At 61.8% G+C, this 19,580-nt stretch overlaps 2 protein-coding genes across 2 annotated transcripts; both read left to right on the forward strand.

The window, feature by feature from the left end:
• Positions 1–1,218: 1,218 nt before the first annotated feature.
• SCAMP4 (secretory carrier membrane protein 4) lies at positions 1,219–19,296 on the forward strand. The gene is made up of 7 exons (XM_082651786.1): positions 1,219–1,281; positions 7,861–7,909; positions 9,067–9,195; positions 9,486–9,642; positions 11,360–11,461; positions 16,436–16,553; positions 17,703–19,296. Exons 2-7 carry the CDS (start codon positions 7,903–7,905, stop codon positions 17,880–17,882), a joined length of 693 nt encoding a protein of 230 aa, XP_082507912.1. The 5' UTR covers positions 1,219–1,281; positions 7,861–7,902; the 3' UTR covers positions 17,883–19,296.
• ADAT3 (adenosine deaminase tRNA specific 3) lies at positions 1,225–6,312 on the forward strand. The gene is made up of 2 exons (XM_082651785.1): positions 1,225–1,281; positions 4,781–6,312. Exon 2 carries the CDS (start codon positions 5,057–5,059, stop codon positions 6,107–6,109), a length of 1,053 nt encoding a protein of 350 aa, XP_082507911.1. The 5' UTR covers positions 1,225–1,281; positions 4,781–5,056; the 3' UTR covers positions 6,110–6,312.
• Positions 19,297–19,580: the final 284 nt, after the last annotated feature.

The following is a 19,580-nucleotide window of genomic DNA, read 5'->3' on the forward strand; positions in this document are numbered from 1 at the left end:
CTGTGCGGCAGGGCCAAAAAAAAAAAAAAAAAAATCAGCAAAACAGGGACTCTTGGCTAGCTTGGCTAGCTTGAGTGGGACATGCAGGGATGGAAAGACGTCTCTAAAAAAAAAAAAAAAAAGTTAAACTAAAGCATACATTAATCTGAGTATTTAGAAAAGAAAAGAGTGATTAGCTTCCAGCAGGATGGTTTCCCGGAGTGCTGTTTCACATAGGAATAGATTGGGACACCAAGAGATGCTTTGCAAATTAAGAGGAGAAACACAGGGGGTTGGACTCTCAGGGTCCTACAAGGTTGAGGAGCTGGGCTGCGGGGGGGACTCTAGGAGGTGGGTTCTACCCTCCAGCCACTGCCTTCCAAGGGTAGACGTTGAACGGATACCTTGGTTCTTGCAGGAGTGGAGCAGGGAGAAAATGGAAAGATTGAAAATTTTCCCCCTTCAGGGTCCTTCTAGACCTAAATCTTTCTCCTTGCTTAGCAGTGGGGTTAAACCACGGTCTTCCAACCCCCCCCCCCCGCACTGTGGACAATTTGGGAGGCTGCTTTGGGGGCGTCCTATGCATTGTGGGGTGTTTGGCAGCATCCCAGGTTTTGATGCCAGGAGGAACCCCAGGCATAACAACCACAAATGTCCCCAGAGATCGCCCAGTGTCCCCTGGGAGTGGGGGGACAAATTGCCCCTGGTTGAGACCCTCTGGGTTTAACCTCTTTAACCAGAATGAATAACCGGATTTGTTCATTAGCATGTCTCGCCTGGGATAGTCAAGAGGTCCCTTTCGCTTACTGTAGAGATGGGAAAGTGAGGCCGGAGTCGGCTGGGGCCCCAGAGCAGAACTGGAACCAGACCGCATCCTGGTCTCTGGGCACAGGCTCTCCGGTGCCACGTGGCAGCAGCAAACTGGACTCGGGGAGTGACTGCAACGGGTGGCGTGTGCCTCTCCGCCTCAGTCTCTTCACTCTGCTGATTTCCCAAAGGGCCCCCAGGGTCGGACTTTTCCCGCCGCCCTGATGGGTCTCGAACCCTCAACTCAGAGCTCGCCCCCCGCCCCCCCCCCCGTCGGTCACGGGAGCAGCGCTCAAGAAAGGGGCGGAGCGTGGCGGAGCGCGCGCGCGCGCTCTTGTGGGGATTGTAGTTCAGGCTCCGCCTCCGCCTCGCGCTGACTCCGCCCCTGGAACTACGCTCCCGTCGTGCCCCGCGGCGCCAGGCGGTGAAGAGGCGGGGCAGGCGGGCCGGTTGCTAAGACTTGGTGAGGCGCAGCGCTTCCGCCCGTCTCGTCAGGTAAGCGCACGGCCCCGGGGTCTCGGGCCCTTGCGTCCCAGGCTCCCGCGGAGGGCGAGCGGGAGCTGGGGCGGGGGTCGCGGCTGCGGTGGACGCCGGCCGCGCGGGGAGCTAGGGAGCAACCTGGGCCGGGCTCGTGCGCGCCTCGGGCGGGCGCGGGGAGCGGCGCGTGTGCGTGTGCACGTGCGCGTGCGCGCGGGGCTGCCGGGCCGCGGGACCCCGCTCTCCGCGCCATCGCCCTTCTGCGCGTGCGCGCGCCCCTGCCGTCCGTGGTGGAGACCCCGTGCCCCAGCTGTTTCCGGCGTGCCTTGCCCAGGGGTCATCGCGGCCAGCCCTCTACCTCCGGGCTGTCCACTGGACTGTCCACTTACCAGCTTCCCGCCCGCTTTGGGGGAAATGCCCCAACCTTTCTGTACGTCCTGAACATTGATAATCTTTTCTGATACTTAAGGAAAGTGTGAGTTTTCAAGACCTTTTAAAATTGTGACCTCGGGTCTCTCCCACACCCCACATGCTCGAGGTTCTCGAATTTTCATGCACGATGGCCCACTTATAGGGTGGCCAGGTTCTGCAGATAAACAGGCAGGTTGCCCCCTTAAATTGGAATTTAGTGTAAACGACACACACACATATATATTTTAGAATACGTATATCCCAGTGATTGCATGGGACACAACGATTATGCTAAAAATTTATCTGATCATCTGGAATTCGAATTTAGCGAAGCGTCCTGCATGTTATCTGCGGACCCCACTTTGTTGGGGAGCTTGTCAGAAATGCAGATTTTGGGGCCCTCCCCCTTCTATGGGGCCGAGTCCTGGAAACCGTATTTGAAACCAGTGCCCACCCGGACTGTGTGAGTGTTGGAGACTCCAGCCCTGGCTGTTCCTTCTGCCCAGGGCTCCCCACCCTCCCTCCAGGCCCAGCTCTGTGTCATCGCCTCTGAGGAGCCCTCCTGGAGTCTGCCCGTTGCAGGGCACTGGGCCCCTGCGCCTCCTGTGGATTTTGTCACTTTCTGCCCCAGGCAGCCATGCATGGCGGTGGCCGTGGATCCCATTTCACAGAGGGGGAAGCTGGGGGTGGGGTTAGGACAGGTAACACCAGGTCTCAGCTAGGAAAACGTGGGCTGGGTAAGGGCTTCGGGCAGGGCTGGGACACACCCAGGGGTGAGATAAGGCCCCTTCTTCTGGTTGGGTGTCACCTTCAGAGCCTGACTCAGCTTGCTGAATAAGCCCCGTTGCCTCCTCAGACCCCAGACCCACAGCCCAGGAGTTCCAGGGCACCCAGTGAGGGGACTGGCTGTTAGGTGTCCTGACTCCCTGGTTCTGCACACCCTCCAGGGCCTGCCCCACGCAGTTGAGCCCTCCCTGAGCCTGGCAGCCGGTGCCCGCCACAGAGGCTACAACCGTAAATGTAAACAGTTGTGAAAGGGGCTGCCCCCCCCCTCATTGGAGCACAGGCACCTTTATGAGGTGCCCTCGCTGTAGGCAGAGGGAGGTGGATACACCCAGGGAAGGGCCTGAGCTTGGCGGGAGCAGCAAAGAGCACAACGGGGAGGGTGGCACGCAGTGGGGCGCCCAGAGCTGGGGGTGGATGCGGGGCTTCAAGGACGAAAAGAGGACCAGGTCAGCCTCCGAGCGCGTGCGTTTAGGTCCCCGCGGACGATGAAGCAAGTCGCTGGGTGGGTCACCCTCTGCGGACCCTGTTTCTCATCTGTAGAAGGGGCTCAGGACCCCCATGGTCCGGGGCTCAGAAGGCAGAGTCGGGGAGCTGCTGGCCACCTGGCCTCAGCGTCAGGTCCTGGCTCTGTCCTCCCAGCCACTTGGCCCCAGGCAAGTTCCTTGGCCTCTAGAAAGGGAACAGCCCCACAGTCTCTGTCCTGGGTCATGGGAAGGAGTCGGGGAGCCTGTTCACGGCAGTGTGAGGACGTGCGGTGGTTCCAGTGCCAGCAGTGGTCACGAGGTGTTGGGCCTCGTTTGGGGCCGGCTGCCCTGGCGACCACCACATGTCCCCCACCACCCGCAAGGAGCAGCAGCTCTCCTGAGATATGATTCACACACTGTGTGGTTCACCCACCTAAAGTGTATGAGCGTATTCACTATGTTGTGTGATCATCACATCTGTCTAATTCCAGAAAATTCCATCCCCCCAACAGGAACTCTGTCCCCATCAGCAGTCATTCCCCATCCCCTCCACCAGCCCCTGACAGCCACGAAGCCACTCTCTGTGTCTGTGGATCTGCCTGTTCTGGACGTTTCCCGTCAGTGGAATCACACCCTGTGTGTCCTTCTGTGTCTGGCTTCTCTCACTGAGCATCGTGTTCTCAGGGTCCAGCCACGTTGTAGCGAGTGTCGGGGCTTCACCCCTTTTCATGGCTGAGTGATACCCCTGGGTGTGGAGGGACCACGTTGTGTTTATCTGTCCATCTTTCTGTGGACATCTGGGTTGTGTCCACCTTTTGCTGCTGGAATCCTGCCGCTGCAGACATGCGTGTGCGGGTGCCTGTGTGGATGTGTGTTCCAGTTCTCCTGGACACACACCTAGGAGCGGATGGTGGCCTGCTGTATTTAGGCATCCTTCCTGGGAGCCGGCAGCCCGGCCAGCAGTGTCCCAATGGCAGCCCCCTGTATTTGTCATTTGTTTTATTTTGATCAGAGCTTGCATTCTTGGAGATACAAACGGGACTGTGTCTGTCTTGCCCAGGAGACAATTTTATCTTGCCCGGGAGACAATGGGAGCTTTTGTGGCCTGGGGCAGGCTGTGCAGGCCCTGGCATCCTGGGCACGGTGTGTGCCGGGAGCAGATTCAGAGCCAGTGCCCCGGACCCTCCTGAGGGCCCCCGCCTGGCACGGGCGTCATGGGCGCCCGAGGGGCCCGTCCATGCTGGCTGCTTCTCAGAGCTGCCACCTGCACCCCTGGTCCTGTGCGTTTGCCGAGCTCGTATCGTGAGCTTCGGACAGGCGGTGGTGGGCGAGGACCTACCGTGTCCTCTGGGGGGCCTGTGAGCCGGGGCGCATCACAGGAGCAAAAGCCTCGTCTGGGGGGAGAGGCGGAAGGGGCTGGCCCACTCCGAGACGCCGCCAGGGTGCAGGGTGCTGCGGGCGTGGCACCGAGATCCTCTGGGGTCCCGCGAAGGTCATCTGTAGTGCATCTCTAACGTCATCCAAGGCAGCCCTGACCAGTAGGAATATAATGCGGGGCATGTATGTGAGATGAAGCGTTTAGAAGCCATGTTTTTGAAAAGTATGAAGAAACAGGTGAACTTAACGTTAGTAATACGTTTCTTTAACCTGAGACAGGCAGGGTATTCCCACTTCAGCACGTAGTCAACACGGTCGCTCCCCGGTATCCATGGGGAACTGGTTCCAGGACCCCCAAGGATGACAAAATCCGAGGATGCTCAAGGCCCTTATGTAAAACGGTGTAGTGCAGACGGTCCTCGGTATCCGTGGAACACAGAAAAAACTGAGACAGTTTATGTTCTTTCTTTTGTATTAAGTCTCTGAGGTCCGGTGTGCATTCTCCCAGCGTGAGACATCTCAAAGCAAAAGGGGGAAAAAGACACCGTAACGAGGGCGGTTTAAACTCTGTGCAAAGCAAGCGTTAGTAGGCCGTGAGTGAGAGCACGACCGCTGATGCGTCTCGCTCGGTTGGACGAGCCTCCAGATTCGGCACGCTCCTGGGACCGACCCCTCGTCCGGCCCAGCAGGCTTCCCGCAGCTGAGGATGATGCCCTGCTCCGGTGTCTGTCCCCGCAGTCGGAGCCCTGCCGAGGATGGACCCCACCCCGGGCGACGTGGAGCCACACAGAGACGCGAAGGCCGGGAGCCCCGAGCGAGAGCCGGCGTGGCAGGCCCTCCCGATCCTGTCTGAGCAGCAGTCCGGCGCTGTGGAGCTGGTGCTGGCCTATGCCGCGCCGGTCCTGGACAAGCGCCAGACCTCACGCCTCCTCAAGGAGGTGTCAGCCGTCCACCCGCTGCCCGCACAGCCTCACCTCAAGAGGGTGCGACCCAGCCCCCGCCCCGGCTGCCCACACGCGCTGGAGATGCTGCTGTGCCTGGCGGGTCCGGCCGCGGGCATGCGATCGCTGGCCGAGCTCCTCCCGCCGCCGGCCGTGGACCCCCGTGGCCTGGGCCAGCCCTTCCTGGTGCCTGTGCCCGCGCGGCCGCCCCTGACCAGGGGCCAGTTTGAGGAGGCGCGCGCCCACTGGCCCACCACCTTCCACGAGGACCGGCAGGTGACCCGAGCCCTGGCCGGGCAGCTCTTCTCGGCACAGGAGCGGGTGGCGATGCAGGGCCACATGGAGCGGGCCGTGTGGGCCGCGCAGCAGGCGGCCTCGCGGGGCCTGCGGGCCGTGGGGGCAGTGGTGGTGGAGCCAGCCTCGGGCCGCGTGCTGGCCACAGGCCACGACTGCAGCAGCGCGGCCGGACCCCTGCTGCACGCCACCATGGTGTGCATCGACCTGGTGGCCCGGGGCCAGGGCCGCGGTGCCTATGACCTTGCACCCCACCCCGCCTGCTCCTTCGCCCCAGCCGCCGCCCCCCCAGGCGTCCGCGCGGGCTCCGTGCACAAGCTGGATGAGGACGCCGATGGCCTGCCCTACGTGTGCACCGGCTACGATCTGTACGTCACCCGCGAGCCCTGCGCCATGTGCGCCATGGCCCTGGTCCACTCCCGCGTGCGGCGCGTCTTCTACGGGGCGCCCTCGCCCGACGGTGCGCTGGGCACCCGCTTCCGCCTCCACGCCCAGCCGGACCTCAACCACCGCTTCCAGGCCTTCTGTGGCGTGCTGGAGGCCCAGTGCCGCCGGCTGGACCCCGACGCATAGGCCCGACCTGGACCGGACCGGACCTTCCTCAGCCTCCCTCACGTTGCCAGGGGCTGCCGGCCCGTCTCGGCTTGGGGACACTCGCGCTGTTGCTGCCGGCGCGTGGGGTGCATGCCTGTCTGGGTGAGCTCTTCTCCGGGCTTGGGCGTAGCGGGGCTCCAGCCAGGCCGAGTAGCCGGGCAGCTTCAGACCTGGGCCTCTGGGGCCACCAGGATTGTGTCTCCTTTTCTCAGGTGTCAGGAAACAGCTCTGACGTGTGAAAATAAACAACTGAAAACCAGGTCGGTGTCTGGGACTTCCCTGGCGGTCCAGTAGTTAGGGTTCTGTGCTTCCAGTGCAGGGGGCACAGGTTCGATAAGATCCCACGTATCAAGCGGTGCGGCCAAGAGAAAAAAAAAAAACAGGTCGTTGTCTGTTGATAGAGGAACGAGGGTCCCTGGATCGGGGTGGCTGCTTCCGCCGACACCTGGGCTTGTACTGGAGGGGGTGCGGGCGGTGAGCTTCTGAGCCACATGTGGGCAGAGCGGGGCCCCCAGAGTCTGGAAGGCTGTGGCTGGACTCTGGGGAGGAGCCCAGCCAGCCTGGACTCAGCTGACCACATCAATTTCCCGTCCTTCGCAGGTGCCCACAGGGTCCCCAGAGGGGCCCTTGGGCTCTTCCAAGGCGGGTTAGCACTAGGACCCGTGTGCGAGGGGCTCGGAGCAGCCTGTTTGTCCATCCAGCAGATACATGTTGACTGACCACACAGTGCCACAGGGCCCTGAGACATCCCTGCCCTGAGCCCCCGCTCCAGCCCCCAGCTCGGGGATGCTCCCAGCCCGTGGGGACAGGTCAGGGGGGCTTGGCCAGAGCCGGAGCAGTGGGCAGACAGTGGGGCCTGCAGGCAGGAGGGCAGGGCCAGGCCGGGCTGAGGGTCCCGGTGGGGCCCTCACTGAGCAGGGGGCCGGGGGGTGGACCCAGGGAACTCTCGGTCACTGGATCCTTCCCACCTGGACCACCTCCAGGCAGGGCTCCCCTACCCACTCTGGTGCCAGGCACAGGGGGCAGTGCAGGGCCAGCTGTACCGTGAGGGCCAGGTGGGCGCTAGGCGTGGCCACATTGCCTGGCCTGTTTCCTGAAGATGACACCATCTGCCCACAGGGCCCTCGTGGAACAGGTGAATTCAGCTCAGTTACGTGCCTCGGTGGTGTCTCCTGTGAGGGGCTGCTCTGTGACACGGGCTCCTGGGCTCCTTCTGGGCAGGGCCGCTGGGTGCCGGGTCTGTCCCCTGGTGTTTTACTTGGATTGCAATGGGGTCCTTGGCCTTGCAAGACTCACAAGGGCAAAAACTGCAGACCAGAGAGGTTGTGTGGTTTGCCTGAGGTCACACAGCAATGAGCATGGACCCATTTATCGGTGATTCAGAGATTCTTTGTGGCCATAGGAGGTGCTCAGAGCCATCCGTGGATAAAGGGGAAGTTTGGGGGGTGGGGGAGATGAGGCAGGAGGGCAGTGGGGGTGGGTTGCCGGGATCCTCTGGCCTGATGCCTCCCCTCGCATAAGTGCCAGGCTGCCTGGGGGGCTCTGAGGTGAGGTGGTGACTGGGATCGCATGTTCAGGGCTGGGCCAACCTTTGGGCCAAGAGCCCAGATACCCCTGTGGACAGTTTGGTGGTTAGGACGGTGCCCGCGGTAGCCCTCTGGGACTGCAGCTGGCGTTGGGGTCACCCAGCAGACATGGGGACCCCCTGACCGTGACTGTCTCCCCTCCAGGTGGCTGCAGGCTTCTGCCCCTGCCCTGTCTTCACAGCGGAAATGTCAGGTGAGTCCTGGCCGCGTCACACAGCGAGGGTTCTGGCTTCTCCACTCCTCTGGGAAGCGCTCGGGCGCTGGACGCTGTGCTGCGGGCAGGATCACGTCCCCATTGAGGCCCGTGCAGTGCCTGCCATGGCAGCACGTGCGCTAAAAGGGAGCCATACAGAGATGAGCACGGCCCCTGAGCCGGGAGACACGCGAGACCGGAAAGGTTTTGTGTTGAAAACCATGAAGTCTGGACCCCGGGACCCTGGAACAGGACCCTATTGCAGATGTAACTTAATTTGAGGTCCCAATGGAATAGGGTGGCCCTGATGTCTCATGGCAGACGTCCTAAGAAGGAGGAAATGTGGGCACAGACACACAGAAGCCAGGGAAGATGGGGGCGGACACTGGAGGGACGGGTCCACAAGCGCAGGACGCCTGGAGCCCCCAGAAGCTGGAAAGGGCAGGAAGGACCCTCCCCTGGAGCGTGTGGAGGGAGCGTGGCCCTGTCACACCTGGATCTCAGTCATCTGGTGTCCAGAATGGAGATGGATAAATCTCTCTTGTGTTAAGCCCCCCAGTCTGTGGTCATTTTGTTACAGCCGCCCTGGGAAGTTCATATGTCCCGAGTGCCAGAACCTTCCCTGGAGTCAAAGGTGTGAATGGCACGTGGGCCCTGCCATGGAGTCTGTGTGTGTTCCTGTGACTTCTGAGAAATCACCACAAACTCAGTGATTTAAAATAAAATTTGTTCTCTGACAGTCCTGAGGTCAGGAGTCCGACTGGGGTCTCACGGGGCTGAATCCAGGTGTGGGCAGGGCTGGTCCTTCCGGAGGCTCCAGGGGAGCAGTGGTTCCCGCCTTTCCAGCTTCTAGAGGTGCCGCATCCCTGGCTCGCGGCCCCTCCTGCATCCTCACAGCCAACAGTGCAGCATCTCCCATCTCTCTCTGCATCTGATCCTCCCGCCTCCCTCTTATAAGGACCCTGTGATGACGCTGGGCCCCTCAGGGAATCCAGTGTCCTCCCCATCCCAGGGGCCTTAATTAGTCCCACCTGCAAAGTCCCCTCTGCCCCGTGAGGTGACATGTCCACAGGTCCTGGGACCAGATGGGCGCATCTTTGGTGCCGCTACAAGCTGATTGCAGTGTGGGTTTTGTTCTGGCTCCTTTGTCCCTGCAGAAAAGGAGAACAACTTCCCCCCGCTGCCCAAGTTCATCCCCCTGAAGCCCTGCTTCTACCAGAACTTCTCTGACGAGATCCCTATCGAGCACCAGGTCCTGGTGAAGAGGATCTACCGCCTGTGGCTGTGTGAGTGGACAGGGCAGGAATGGGGGGCCACCTGCACCACCCAGAGACCCAAGTCTGGGACAGGGGCAGGCTAGGAGGCCGCCCTGCACCCGGGCGGTGAGAGCCTGAGGGTTTGGTGATAAAGCTCCTTTCTGCTGAGCTCCTGTCCGGTGTGGATGGAGCAGGGGGCGGGGCTGGGCCCTCTGGACCCTTCTCTGGCCTCGGGGTCCCTGCACTCATGGGAGCTGCCGTCCAGGGGTGGGGGGTGTCCCGGCTCAGCCCCTCTCTCCCCCTTCGCCCCCTCCCCACAGTCTACTGCGCCACCCTGGGCGTCAACCTCATCGCCTGCCTGGCCTGGTGGATCGCCGGCGGCTCGGGAGCCAACTTCGGTCTGGCCCTGGTCTGGCTGCTGCTCTTCTCCCCCTGCGGCTACGTGTGCTGGTTCCGGCCCGCATACAAGGCCTTCCGGTGAGTGGGGCGGGTGGCCTGCACCCTCCAGGGGCCCTCGGGGAGTGTCTGGTGCTGACAGCCCCAAACTGAGGGGAACAGGCTACCTCACTGCGTGCGCTCCCCTCCGTGCCCGGCCCCGCGTGGGCTGCATCCTGGTCTGCATCTGCCGCCAGGCCCAGGCGTGAGCTCCACCCCCTCCCCTTGTCCAGTTCGGATGGCACTTTATATCGGGTCTGCAGACAGCGGCCCACGGGCCAAAACCAGCTGCTGCCTGTTTTGTTCACTTCTAAGAATTTTATTGAGATCATATTTTTACATGTTATCCAGCTCACCTGCTTAACCGTTCAGTGTTTCTAGTATCTTCACAAGGTTGGACAACAATCACCACTGTCTAAAACCCCAAAGAGAAACCTTGTGCCCATTAGCATCCCCCCATCCCGCTCCCCAGCCCCTGACAACCATGAACCTGCTCTCTGTGTCTGTGGATCTGCCTGTTCTAGACGTTTCCTGTCTGTGGAATCACACACTGCATGTCCTTCTGTGTCTGGCTTCTCTCACTGAGCGTCGTGTTCTCAGGGTCCATCCACGTTGTAGTGAGTGTCGGGGCTTCACCCCTTTGCGTGGCTGAGTGGTGGTGCCCCCGTGTGTGGAGGGACAGCTGGTTTGGTTTTGTTTTGTTTTTGTTAATAATATCGTGGGGTTTTTTTTGGCTGTGTTGGGTCTTCGTTGCTGCGCTCAGGCTTTCCTTAGTTGCAGAGAGCAGGGGCTGCTCTTCGTTGCGGTGCGCGGGCTTCTCATTGCGGTGGCTTCTCTTGTTGCCGAGCACGGGCTCTAGGCGCACGGGCTTCAGTAGTTGCCGCACAAGGGCTCAGTAGTTGTGGCTCACAGGCTCCAGAGCGCAGGCTCAGTAGTTGTGGCGCGTGGGCTTAGTTGCTCCGCGGCATGTGGGATCTTGCTGGATCAGGGCTCAAACCCGTGTCCCCTGCATTGGCAGGCGGATTCTTAACCACTGCACCAACAGGGAAGTCCCCCCACAGCTGTTTATCCATCATCCGTTGATGGGCGTTTGAGTTGTTGCCACCTTTTGGGTGCTGTGAATCTTGCTCTGTGAGTTCAACCCCAGCCAGCCCCCTGCTACTCAGGTGTGTGCCATGTTTGCCCCTGGAAGGTCCCTGAATCCAGGACTCAGTGGGAGTCATACAGGGCCCCTGGTGCCCTCTTGGGGGCAAGAATCAGAAACCTGCTCACATGTGCTGAAGCAAAAGGGGCCTGTTGCTTGAGGCCCCAGGCTGGCTGGTGTGACCGTGCGCAGGAACGGGGACCCCCGAGGGCTTCGGGGACTGCCTGGGAGCAGCCCTGAGCTACGCGGGCATCCCTGCCTACCCCGCCCTTCCTCTGCTGTGGGTCCCCCGGCGCCTGCCCTCCTTTCATGAGCCGGAAGCGGCCTGGGTGAGCCCCGTGCAGCCTCCCTTGTCCGGGGCAGCAGGCATGGGTCCAGCATGCAGAGCACCTCAAATCCACGATGAACCTCCCTTGGGCCACGCGGGTGCGGGCATGTCCTTAGGACGCAGGAGGCTCTTAAACTTCCCAGGAGGAGTGTGTCTGGGTGACGTCCTCTGGGAAGGGCAGTGCTGGGCCCCTTCTGATGGGAACTGCAGGGGAGGGGCCGTCCCACTCCCGCAGCCTCTGCCTCTTCCTCCTCGGCCTCAGTAATGGCTGTTTTCCTTTCCTCCAGATCTGACAGCTCCTTCAATTTCATGGCGTTTTTCTTCATCTTCGGAGCCCAGTTCATCCTGACCGTCATCCAGGCTATTGGCTTCTCGGGATGGGGCGCATGGTGAGCAGGGCCCCCGAGAGCCCGCGACGAGCGGGGTCAGCTCTGGGGCCACGAGTCACTTGCTCGTACCGTTAGTGCAGGCTGAGCTCTGTGACGAGGACCCCAAAACTCCGACAGCCGGGACAGGGCTGATGTTTGCTCCTTGCTCTCGTCAACCCTCCAGGGAGCTGCCGGCTCCGGGGGCCGGGTGCGGCGGATCCGCCCGCCTTCTGCCGCCTCGTGCGTGGTCACCCGGCCCCAGGAGGACCTGGGAAGCGTGGTCCATGGTGTGTCTGGGGGGTGGGAGAGCAGCTCGAGGGCCTGCCCCGAGCGGCCACCTGTGCCTAGGCCTGCCATCTAGGGGGCGAGCCGTTTTCCATTTGTTTGCTTTTGGGGTATCATACGAGGTTTCTGTGGCTACTGTAACAAATTACTCCAGATTTAGGGACTTGAAATGAAAGAAACTTATGTCACATTCTGGAGGTCAGAACTCACTTTAACCTGTGAGTGGGCAGGGCTGGTCCTTCCGGAGGCTCCAGGGCAGCATCGGTTCCCGCCTTTTCCAGCTTCTAGAGGCGCCGCATCCCTGGCTCTCAGCCCCTCCTGCATCCTCACAGCCAGCAGCGCAGCATCTCCCGTCTCTCTCTGCCTCTGACCCTCCCGCTTCCCTCTTATAGGGACCCTGGGATGACGCTAGGACCCCCGGGGAATCCAGGGTCATCCCTGTCTCAGGGGCTTTAACTTAATCCCACCTGGAAAGTCCCTTTTGCCACCTAAGGTGCCACATCCGCGGGGCCCTGGAGCAGGACGTGGCAGTGTCGGGGCAGCGGGTCCGTCTGCGGCAGGCAGTGCCCAGAGGTGGCGCTGGGCGGCTGCTCTTCTTGCCGCATGTGCCGCCTGGCGTGTCCCCACGTCTCTTGGTAGAATTTCTCGGCGTGTCGGGACCTTGCCCGTGTGAGCGGCGGGGGGTCTTCTGGGTCACGCCCTCTGGTGGATCTTCTGGCTCCTGGGTGGGGGGCGCCTGTTGCCATTGCCTTCTAGGTGTCCGTCCCCGTCACTCTGCCGTGTCCGCGGGGACGGCCGCCACGTGCCCTTGGCAGTGGTGAGCTGTGCGCGCTCTTTTTCCTGAGGCCCCTTCGAGGTTGCACGGCCTCTCGGTGTCCGTTTGCTGCCGGGCTTTCACCCCTCCCCAGGATGGAGCCTGTCACCCAGGGTCATCTCCAGGGTGCGTCTCTCCGGGTTTCTGACATTGCTCCCTCCCCGCATGGTGAGCAGACCCTGAATGCTGGGCCTCCTCTCGGCCGATGCCTTCCCAGATGCGGGTGTGGGGTCCTCAGGACCACCCCAAGTGCAGGGATTCACTGGGCGACCCCCAGGCATGGCCGAGACCCCAGATCCAGCGGGAGAGTAGGTGCCCGGGTGGACTCCACGTTTGCATACGCGGTGTTGGGACGGGGAGCCCCCGAGGTCTGGTTCCAGACGCGGCCTCACGCTGGCACCCAGCCGCCTTCTGCCTGGCCCCCCATCGCCGTGGTTTCTGTGCGGACGGGCAGGGCGCACACCTTCCTTGGGGCCCAGCCTGCAGAAAGGGAACATCGGAGCCGACCTTCCCACCTCCCGTGGGGGCCTCCCCAGCTGGTGACCTCACCTCGTGCAGGGGCTGCCCGAGATGTTGCCCTTGTTTGGGGAGGGGGAGGGGGGTAGTAATAACAACGGTGACAGTGACGGTGACAGTGCTCCTGGGTGTGCAGGGGGGCTTGGGCACCTCCCAAGGGCTGGCTCATTTGGTCCCCTTGAAGGGGTCTCCTGACTTCCTAGTCTGCAGACAGGGGGACAGGCGTGGATGGGGGCAAGGGTTAGGGTCAGGGTTAGGCTCCGTACCTGGTACCCAAGGCCCTCCCCTTCCTGCTGGTTTGGGCAGCTGTCCTGGCTCTGGTCCCGTATGGGGACCCCCGGCCTCCGCAGATGAGGGAGTAGATGGCGCCTGGCCCGGGGGCCGCCTCGGGGCTCAGTGCTGGGGCTGGGGCCGAGGAGCTGCAGCTCTGCCTGTCTGCGTTCACCCTGACGGGCCAGCCTGGGCTTCCCCCGCCTGGGGTCTGCCCCGCTGCTGAGCCTCCCCGCCCGGGGTCTGCCCATTCCGGGGGTCTCCTCCTGGCTGGCTGGGGTCTCCCTGTTCCCGGGGTCTCACCCTCCTGCCCAGGTGACCGCAGTCCCGCAGGTCACCTCCAGGGAGCGAGTGGACCACTCGGGGGTCAGCGTGTGGAGCCTCGGGGATGCCTTCCAGGGGCACCGGCTCCCAGCCAGTCCCGGGCCCGCAGGTCTGTCCTTCCCTGCTCACCCCAGACGCTTCCCTGTGAGTCCGTGCAGGAGGCGGACTTTTAAAACCTCTGAGACGTCTTATACGTAAAAGGCTGCGATGCTGCTTTGCGCCAGGAAACCAACAGTGACCCCAGCACCTCAGGTGCTCAGACGTGTCCTTCCTGCCCTCTCGTGACCTCATGTGGGGCTCCTTAGAGATTCACGGACCCGGGGCAGAGCCCGCCGCCCACCACTCAGCCAACTCCCCGCCCACATCTGACGTCCTGGCCTCGACCACACATGGCGGGTGCAGTGCTCTTACCCGCCTGCAGGTGTCACAGGTTTCCACAGTGTTTTTCCCCTCGGGGATCCCTGTGGGTTGTTAACGTTTGGCCTTTGCGGTTGGTTCACATCAGACTCCAGGTGAGGTGTGAACGCCTCTCTGATCCGGGAGCTCGACCGTCTGTAGTCTCCATGGTAGGGGCTTTATCTAGGTGCCTTCACAGCCAGAAAGGCAGCCTCTGAAGCGCATGATTCAGTGGTTTTCAGTGTATTTACAAGGATAGAGGTTCATCACCTCTATCCAATTCCAGAACATTCCATCACCCAAAAAGGAGCCCGTCCCCATCATCAGTCACCCATACCCCCTCCCCAGCCCCTGACAACCACGCATCCCTTCTCTGTGTCTGTGGACTTGCCTGTTCTGGACATTTCCCATCAATGGAATCACATCCTGTGTGTCCTTCTGCGTCTGGCTTCTCTCACTGAGCGTCGTGTTCTCAGGGTCCATCCACGCGGTAGCGAGTGTCGGGGCTTCACCCCTTTTCGTGGCTGAGTGATGCTCCCGTGTGTGGAGGGACACGGTATGTGTGTCCATTCACGGACACATGGTGGACGCTTGGGTTGTGTGTGCCTGTCTGTTATTGCTTGTCGTTCTGCTGTGCGGTTTCTACAGGTATCCGTGTGAATGTGTGTTCTCATTCCTCTTCCACCTGGTTGTGGAATTGCTGGGCAACACAGTAACTGTTTAGCTGTCTGAGGAGCTGCCAGGCACTCCCATAGCCTTTGCAGGCTGCATCCCTGTGCTGTCCTTTTGCACCTTCTGTCCCCATATCCCTGGCTCTGTCCCCTCGAGCTCCTGGCCGAGTGGCCTTGGGGGAGCACCTGGCACCCTCGTGTCCCTGCCGCCTTGTCTCCAGGCCTGTCATCCTCCCTGCCCTCCCCCCACTGCCGCTTGCCTTGGCTGACCCGCCTGGTGGGTGCAGCAGGCTCTGCACATCTGTCCGTAGCTGGTCGAGGCCGGTTTATCACCCACTGTCCTGAGTGGGTCACCCTGGGCTGTTGGTGATACTGCTCTCTGGAAGCTCCGGCTGCCGGTCCCTCTGGGAGTCTGGGCCGTGGAGCAGGTCCGCATCGTACAGCCCCACCCTCCCCAGTGGCCAGGATCCATGGCCCCAGATCCGATGCGAGATCATTGGTCCCCAGAGTGGCCCCTCTCCCAGCAGAGCCAGCCCCTCCTCCCCTCCCAGGAGCCCACAGGACAGCATCCAGCCCCCCACTGGCCCAGCCCCATCTGCCTGTCTACCTACCTGAGCCCCCCAGCCACCCGGCTGTGCTCATACCCCTCAAAGTGCAAAGCAGCGTGTTCTGCTGTCCTTGTTTGTACACAAGGACGCCTCTCCTGGTTTCACAGAGGGGCGAGGCCTGTTCGTGTGTGCCTGCAGCGGGTTGCATACGTCTTATAAACTCTCTCAGGATGGATACATAGCAGATGAGCTATACCAGTTCCCTCTGGGCTGGGGAGGGGGTCGGCAGGAGAGAGACTGTCTATTGTGTTTTTTTTTTAATTTCCTGAATCTTGAACAGTGTGGTGTCATTACTTGCTAAGAAGAAACATTCTCAAAAACACCCTATTTCCTGCCTCTCCCTCCCAGAGACCAGATGGGTGTTCTTCCGCATGTGGACTAGGGACGCACCCAGTGACCACCAGCTTTTCTCTTGTTTTGCTGTCTCCTTAGCAAACTGATGTTCCAGTCATTCCCAGCCAGTGGGCGTTCACAGGTTACCCTCAGCTTTTCCTTCTTACAAACAATGGCCGTGGCATAAATTTTTACAAGTGAAATAGTTGGGGGAAAAGGAATGAGCGCTGGGGCTTCCCTGGTGGCGCAGTGGTGGAGAGTCCGCCTGCCGATGCAGGGGACACAGGTTCGTGCCCCGGTCCGGGAAGATCCCACATGCCGCGGGGCGGCTGGGCCCGTGAGCCATGGCCGCTGAGCCTGTGCGTCCGGAGCCTGTGCTCCGCAACGGGAGAGGCCACAACAGTGAGAGGCCCACGTACCGCAAAAAAAAAAAAAGAAAAGAAAAAGGAATGAGCACTTAAGTCTTGTTGTAGGTCACACCTCATTGCCCTCCAGGAAGGGTGCACCCCACACTGACAAAATAGTGTTTGTTTCTCCATTCCCTCACGATGTTTGCCGGGACGATGGTGTGAGAACAAGACTTTTTCTAACTTGCACATCTTTGTTGGTGGGTTCGAGCATCGCTTCCTAAGTTTGTTGCTCCTTGTGAATTGCCCATTTTCTCTGCTGGTCATTTACCTTTTTCTTGTTGATTTATTGGAGCTCTTTACATATGAGGGATGGTGGGCCCTTGTCTGGCGGTCATGCTGGCTCCCACAGGCTCTCTCGCCCCTTGCAGTGGTTGGCTGGCCGCGATTGGGTTCTTCCAGACCAGTGTCGGGGCCGCCGTGGTCATGCTGCTTCCGGCCATCATGTTCTCCATGTCGGCCGCCATGATGGCCATCACGATCATGAAGGTAACTCCTCTGGGTCCCGAGACATCCCACTTCCTCTCTCGCATCCTGTGTCCTGACCTCCCAGCCCCGGGGGCTCGTCTTACCCTGTTTTGGGAGCAGGAGACCGAGCATCGGGAAGTGAAGTGAGCGCTGTCAGCAGGGCACACCCTCCGTGGTCCGGACCCTCGACTGCTCAGGCCAGGGCCCTGCTGTCCTGCCCGCATGGCCTTCCAGGGAGGAGGGACTTGGGGAGACAGTGCCCTGTGGCCGATGGTGACCACTGCCTGCCAGAGCCCCTAGCACGCGTGTCCCAGAGGGTGGTCCACACTGCCAGTTCAGCCACCGCCGGCCACTAATCGCTGTTTACAGTTAAATCCAAATTGAGTAAAGTTAACTAAAACTAAAAATTCCTTGCGTCCATCGCACCCACCTCCTCCGTGTTTGCCCCTGAAGTCCCCTGGCTCTATGGATGACCCGAAGGGGGCAGGAGGAACCAAGGGAAGCTTGGGGAGATGCTGGGACAAAGGCGGTGCAGGGACAGCTGCGGTTCCACCAGGAACATCTCAGCAGCAGATGGGAGGGGTTCCGAGCTGAGCGAGTCCTCCAGAGCAGAGCTGCCCCATCGGGGTCCCCAGCACCGCCCCGGTTTGGGGGTTCGCCGGGAGGCCATTGCACAGGAGAAAGATAAAGGACAAAAGCGTCAGCTTCGCTGCTCAAGAGCCTCAAGTTAAAACAAATGCCATCTTCTCAGTTAGTGGATTTGCTGGGACTTCCAGAAATAGCCCAGCCCCGTGTCCGAGGGGCCCAGCCTTCCTGCACGGTGGGGAGGAGGCAGTGGTCCGTCCCCAGAGGTCTCTGCTGAGGAAGTCATTGCAGAGATGCCCTTGGCAACACGGGGGCCCGGGGCCTGATGTGCCCCGGGAGTTGAGTCACCGGGTGGTCGCCAGGCTGCAGGACTGTCCTGGACGAGCCCCTTTCCACTGGGGTGGCAGAGACCCTCGGACGGGCAGGCAGTGGTCACAGTGCAGGCGTGGCCTTCAGAGCCCCCCCCCCACCCCGTCTCAGCTTCTGCACTTTTTCTAAAGCTCCTGCAGTTTGTCATCTGTTTAAGAAAAGCCCCGCCTCGAACCCAAGTGGGTCTCTCCACCGTCCTTTCTTCCACCCCCGCAGGTGCACAGCATCTACCGCGGGGCTGGCGGGAGCTTCCAGAAGGCGCAGACGGAGTGGAGCACAGGCGCCTGGCGGAATCCGCCGTCCCGGGAGGCCCAGTACAACAACTTCTCGGGGAACAGCCTGCCTGAGTACCCCACCGTGCCCAGCTACCCGGCCAGCGGCAGCCAGTGGCCTTAGGGGGAGTCCGGCGGCCCCGCTGCCCGCCCTCCACCGGCCCACCTGCCCCTCGCCATCCACTGCCACTGCCCTGGGTTTGGTGAGGCCCCACCGCCAAACGGGACGGCAGACCCGGGGGCTCTCGGGGACCTGCCCCCGCATTCACCTCACTCCCGAGAGCAGGGCTCCCTGCGGGCTCTGCCCAGAAGCTGTCCGGCCGCCGCTGTCCAGCAGAAGGCCACCCCCTGTGGTCCTGAATGCGTTTAGTCACCGTAACGTCCACTGTGCTGCAGCCACACCCTCTCCCCTTGGGGTCTCGGGGGGCTGACCCGGGCCTTGCAGGTCAGAGGTGGGCCGGCTGCCCCCTTTCCAGAGCTGCTGACGCGGAGAAGGGCCCCGGCCCTGCGTCCACCCTTCCCGGCTTCCATCCGGGTGGTCACCCTCGGCCCAGCTTCCAGTAAGAGGGAAAGAGGGAGGCCTTCCCAGCACCAGGTTCCGGTCCCTGGTGGGAGACGGAGGGGCATGACGGTAGCCGGATCCTCCACGTGTTTCCCCTCTTGTGGACTTGCCGCCTCAGTGCCATGATCTGAGCTTCACCCCGTCTGGCTGGCTGTCCATCTGTCCATTGGCAGCTTACCTCCAGTCCCTCTGCCCGTGGCCACGCTCATTCCGAGACGCTCTCATCACCCCTGGAGGTGTCTTAGAGCTGGGACCCTCAGGCAGGACCTCGTCAGATCTGACACCTGGGACCAACTCGCTCTGCAGGGAAGGGGAGCCGCCGGTCTGTCCCCGATGAAAGCAGACGGGAAACCAGACGCGTCTCCGCAGAGCGCACGCCCCAGGCCGAGCACTGGGCCCGAGGCTCGTGGGCTGCCGTCCACGCAGGGGCTGTGGGACCAGGAGTTGGAGTCCCTGAGGGGACAGAGGAGAGTGACAAGTCTGTGCCTTATTAGGAATCTGAACCCGCCCCTTCGCTCTGCCCTCCGGTCCTTCCAGCTCCTTCCCAGACAAGCAGCCTGCACCTGTGTGAGTGGATGGGCCCCCGTCCAGGCTCCCGGGCGCCCCGGATGCTGCCCCTCGGCTCCTAGCCGCCCAGCCCTCGGGGCAGGACGCCCTTCCTGTCGCACCAGCTGGGCCGCCCCCCACGCCTCTGCCTGCTTGCTTGGCTACTCGTGCTGAACACCCCGCGGTGCCCGAAGGTGGCTGCGAGAAAGCGCCCGGGTCTGGGACCCTAATGGGCCCCTGAGATGGCGTCCCCAAGGCCACCTCCCGTGACGGAGGCGTGCGCCGCTCTCCCCGTGGGGCCGAGTCTCGCGTGAGCGGGGCGCCACCAGTGACGGGCGATGAGCAGGCGTCAGCCAGCCCGGGATCGCCCACAGCACCCACCCCCACCCCGCTCCTCGCTGTGCGTTGTGGTTTTTGTTACGTGAGAATATCCAGGAAATAAAGACATCCTTTCCGCATCAGAGGAGCCTCCGAGGGGGCTGTTTTTGGCGCCATGTGGTATCACCTCCGGGGCCTTCCTCCCCTGGGTCCCAGCGCCCACGGCCTCCGGTGGGATAAACCAGGACCAGGCTGTGCGCTGGGCCGAGTGCCGTCCACGCTGCCGGCCGCCCCTGCCCGGGACCCTGCCCCACCCACCGCGGAACCTCGCCCGCAAGCCATGTCCCTTCGTGTTCTTGCTTTCAGTCACATTTTCTTCACGCTCAGCAGCTTTCA

Source organism: Grampus griseus (assembly GCF_964374135.1).
Source record: "Grampus griseus genome assembly, chromosome: 3".
Classification (NCBI taxonomy): domain Eukaryota; kingdom Metazoa; phylum Chordata; class Mammalia; order Artiodactyla; family Delphinidae; genus Grampus; species Grampus griseus.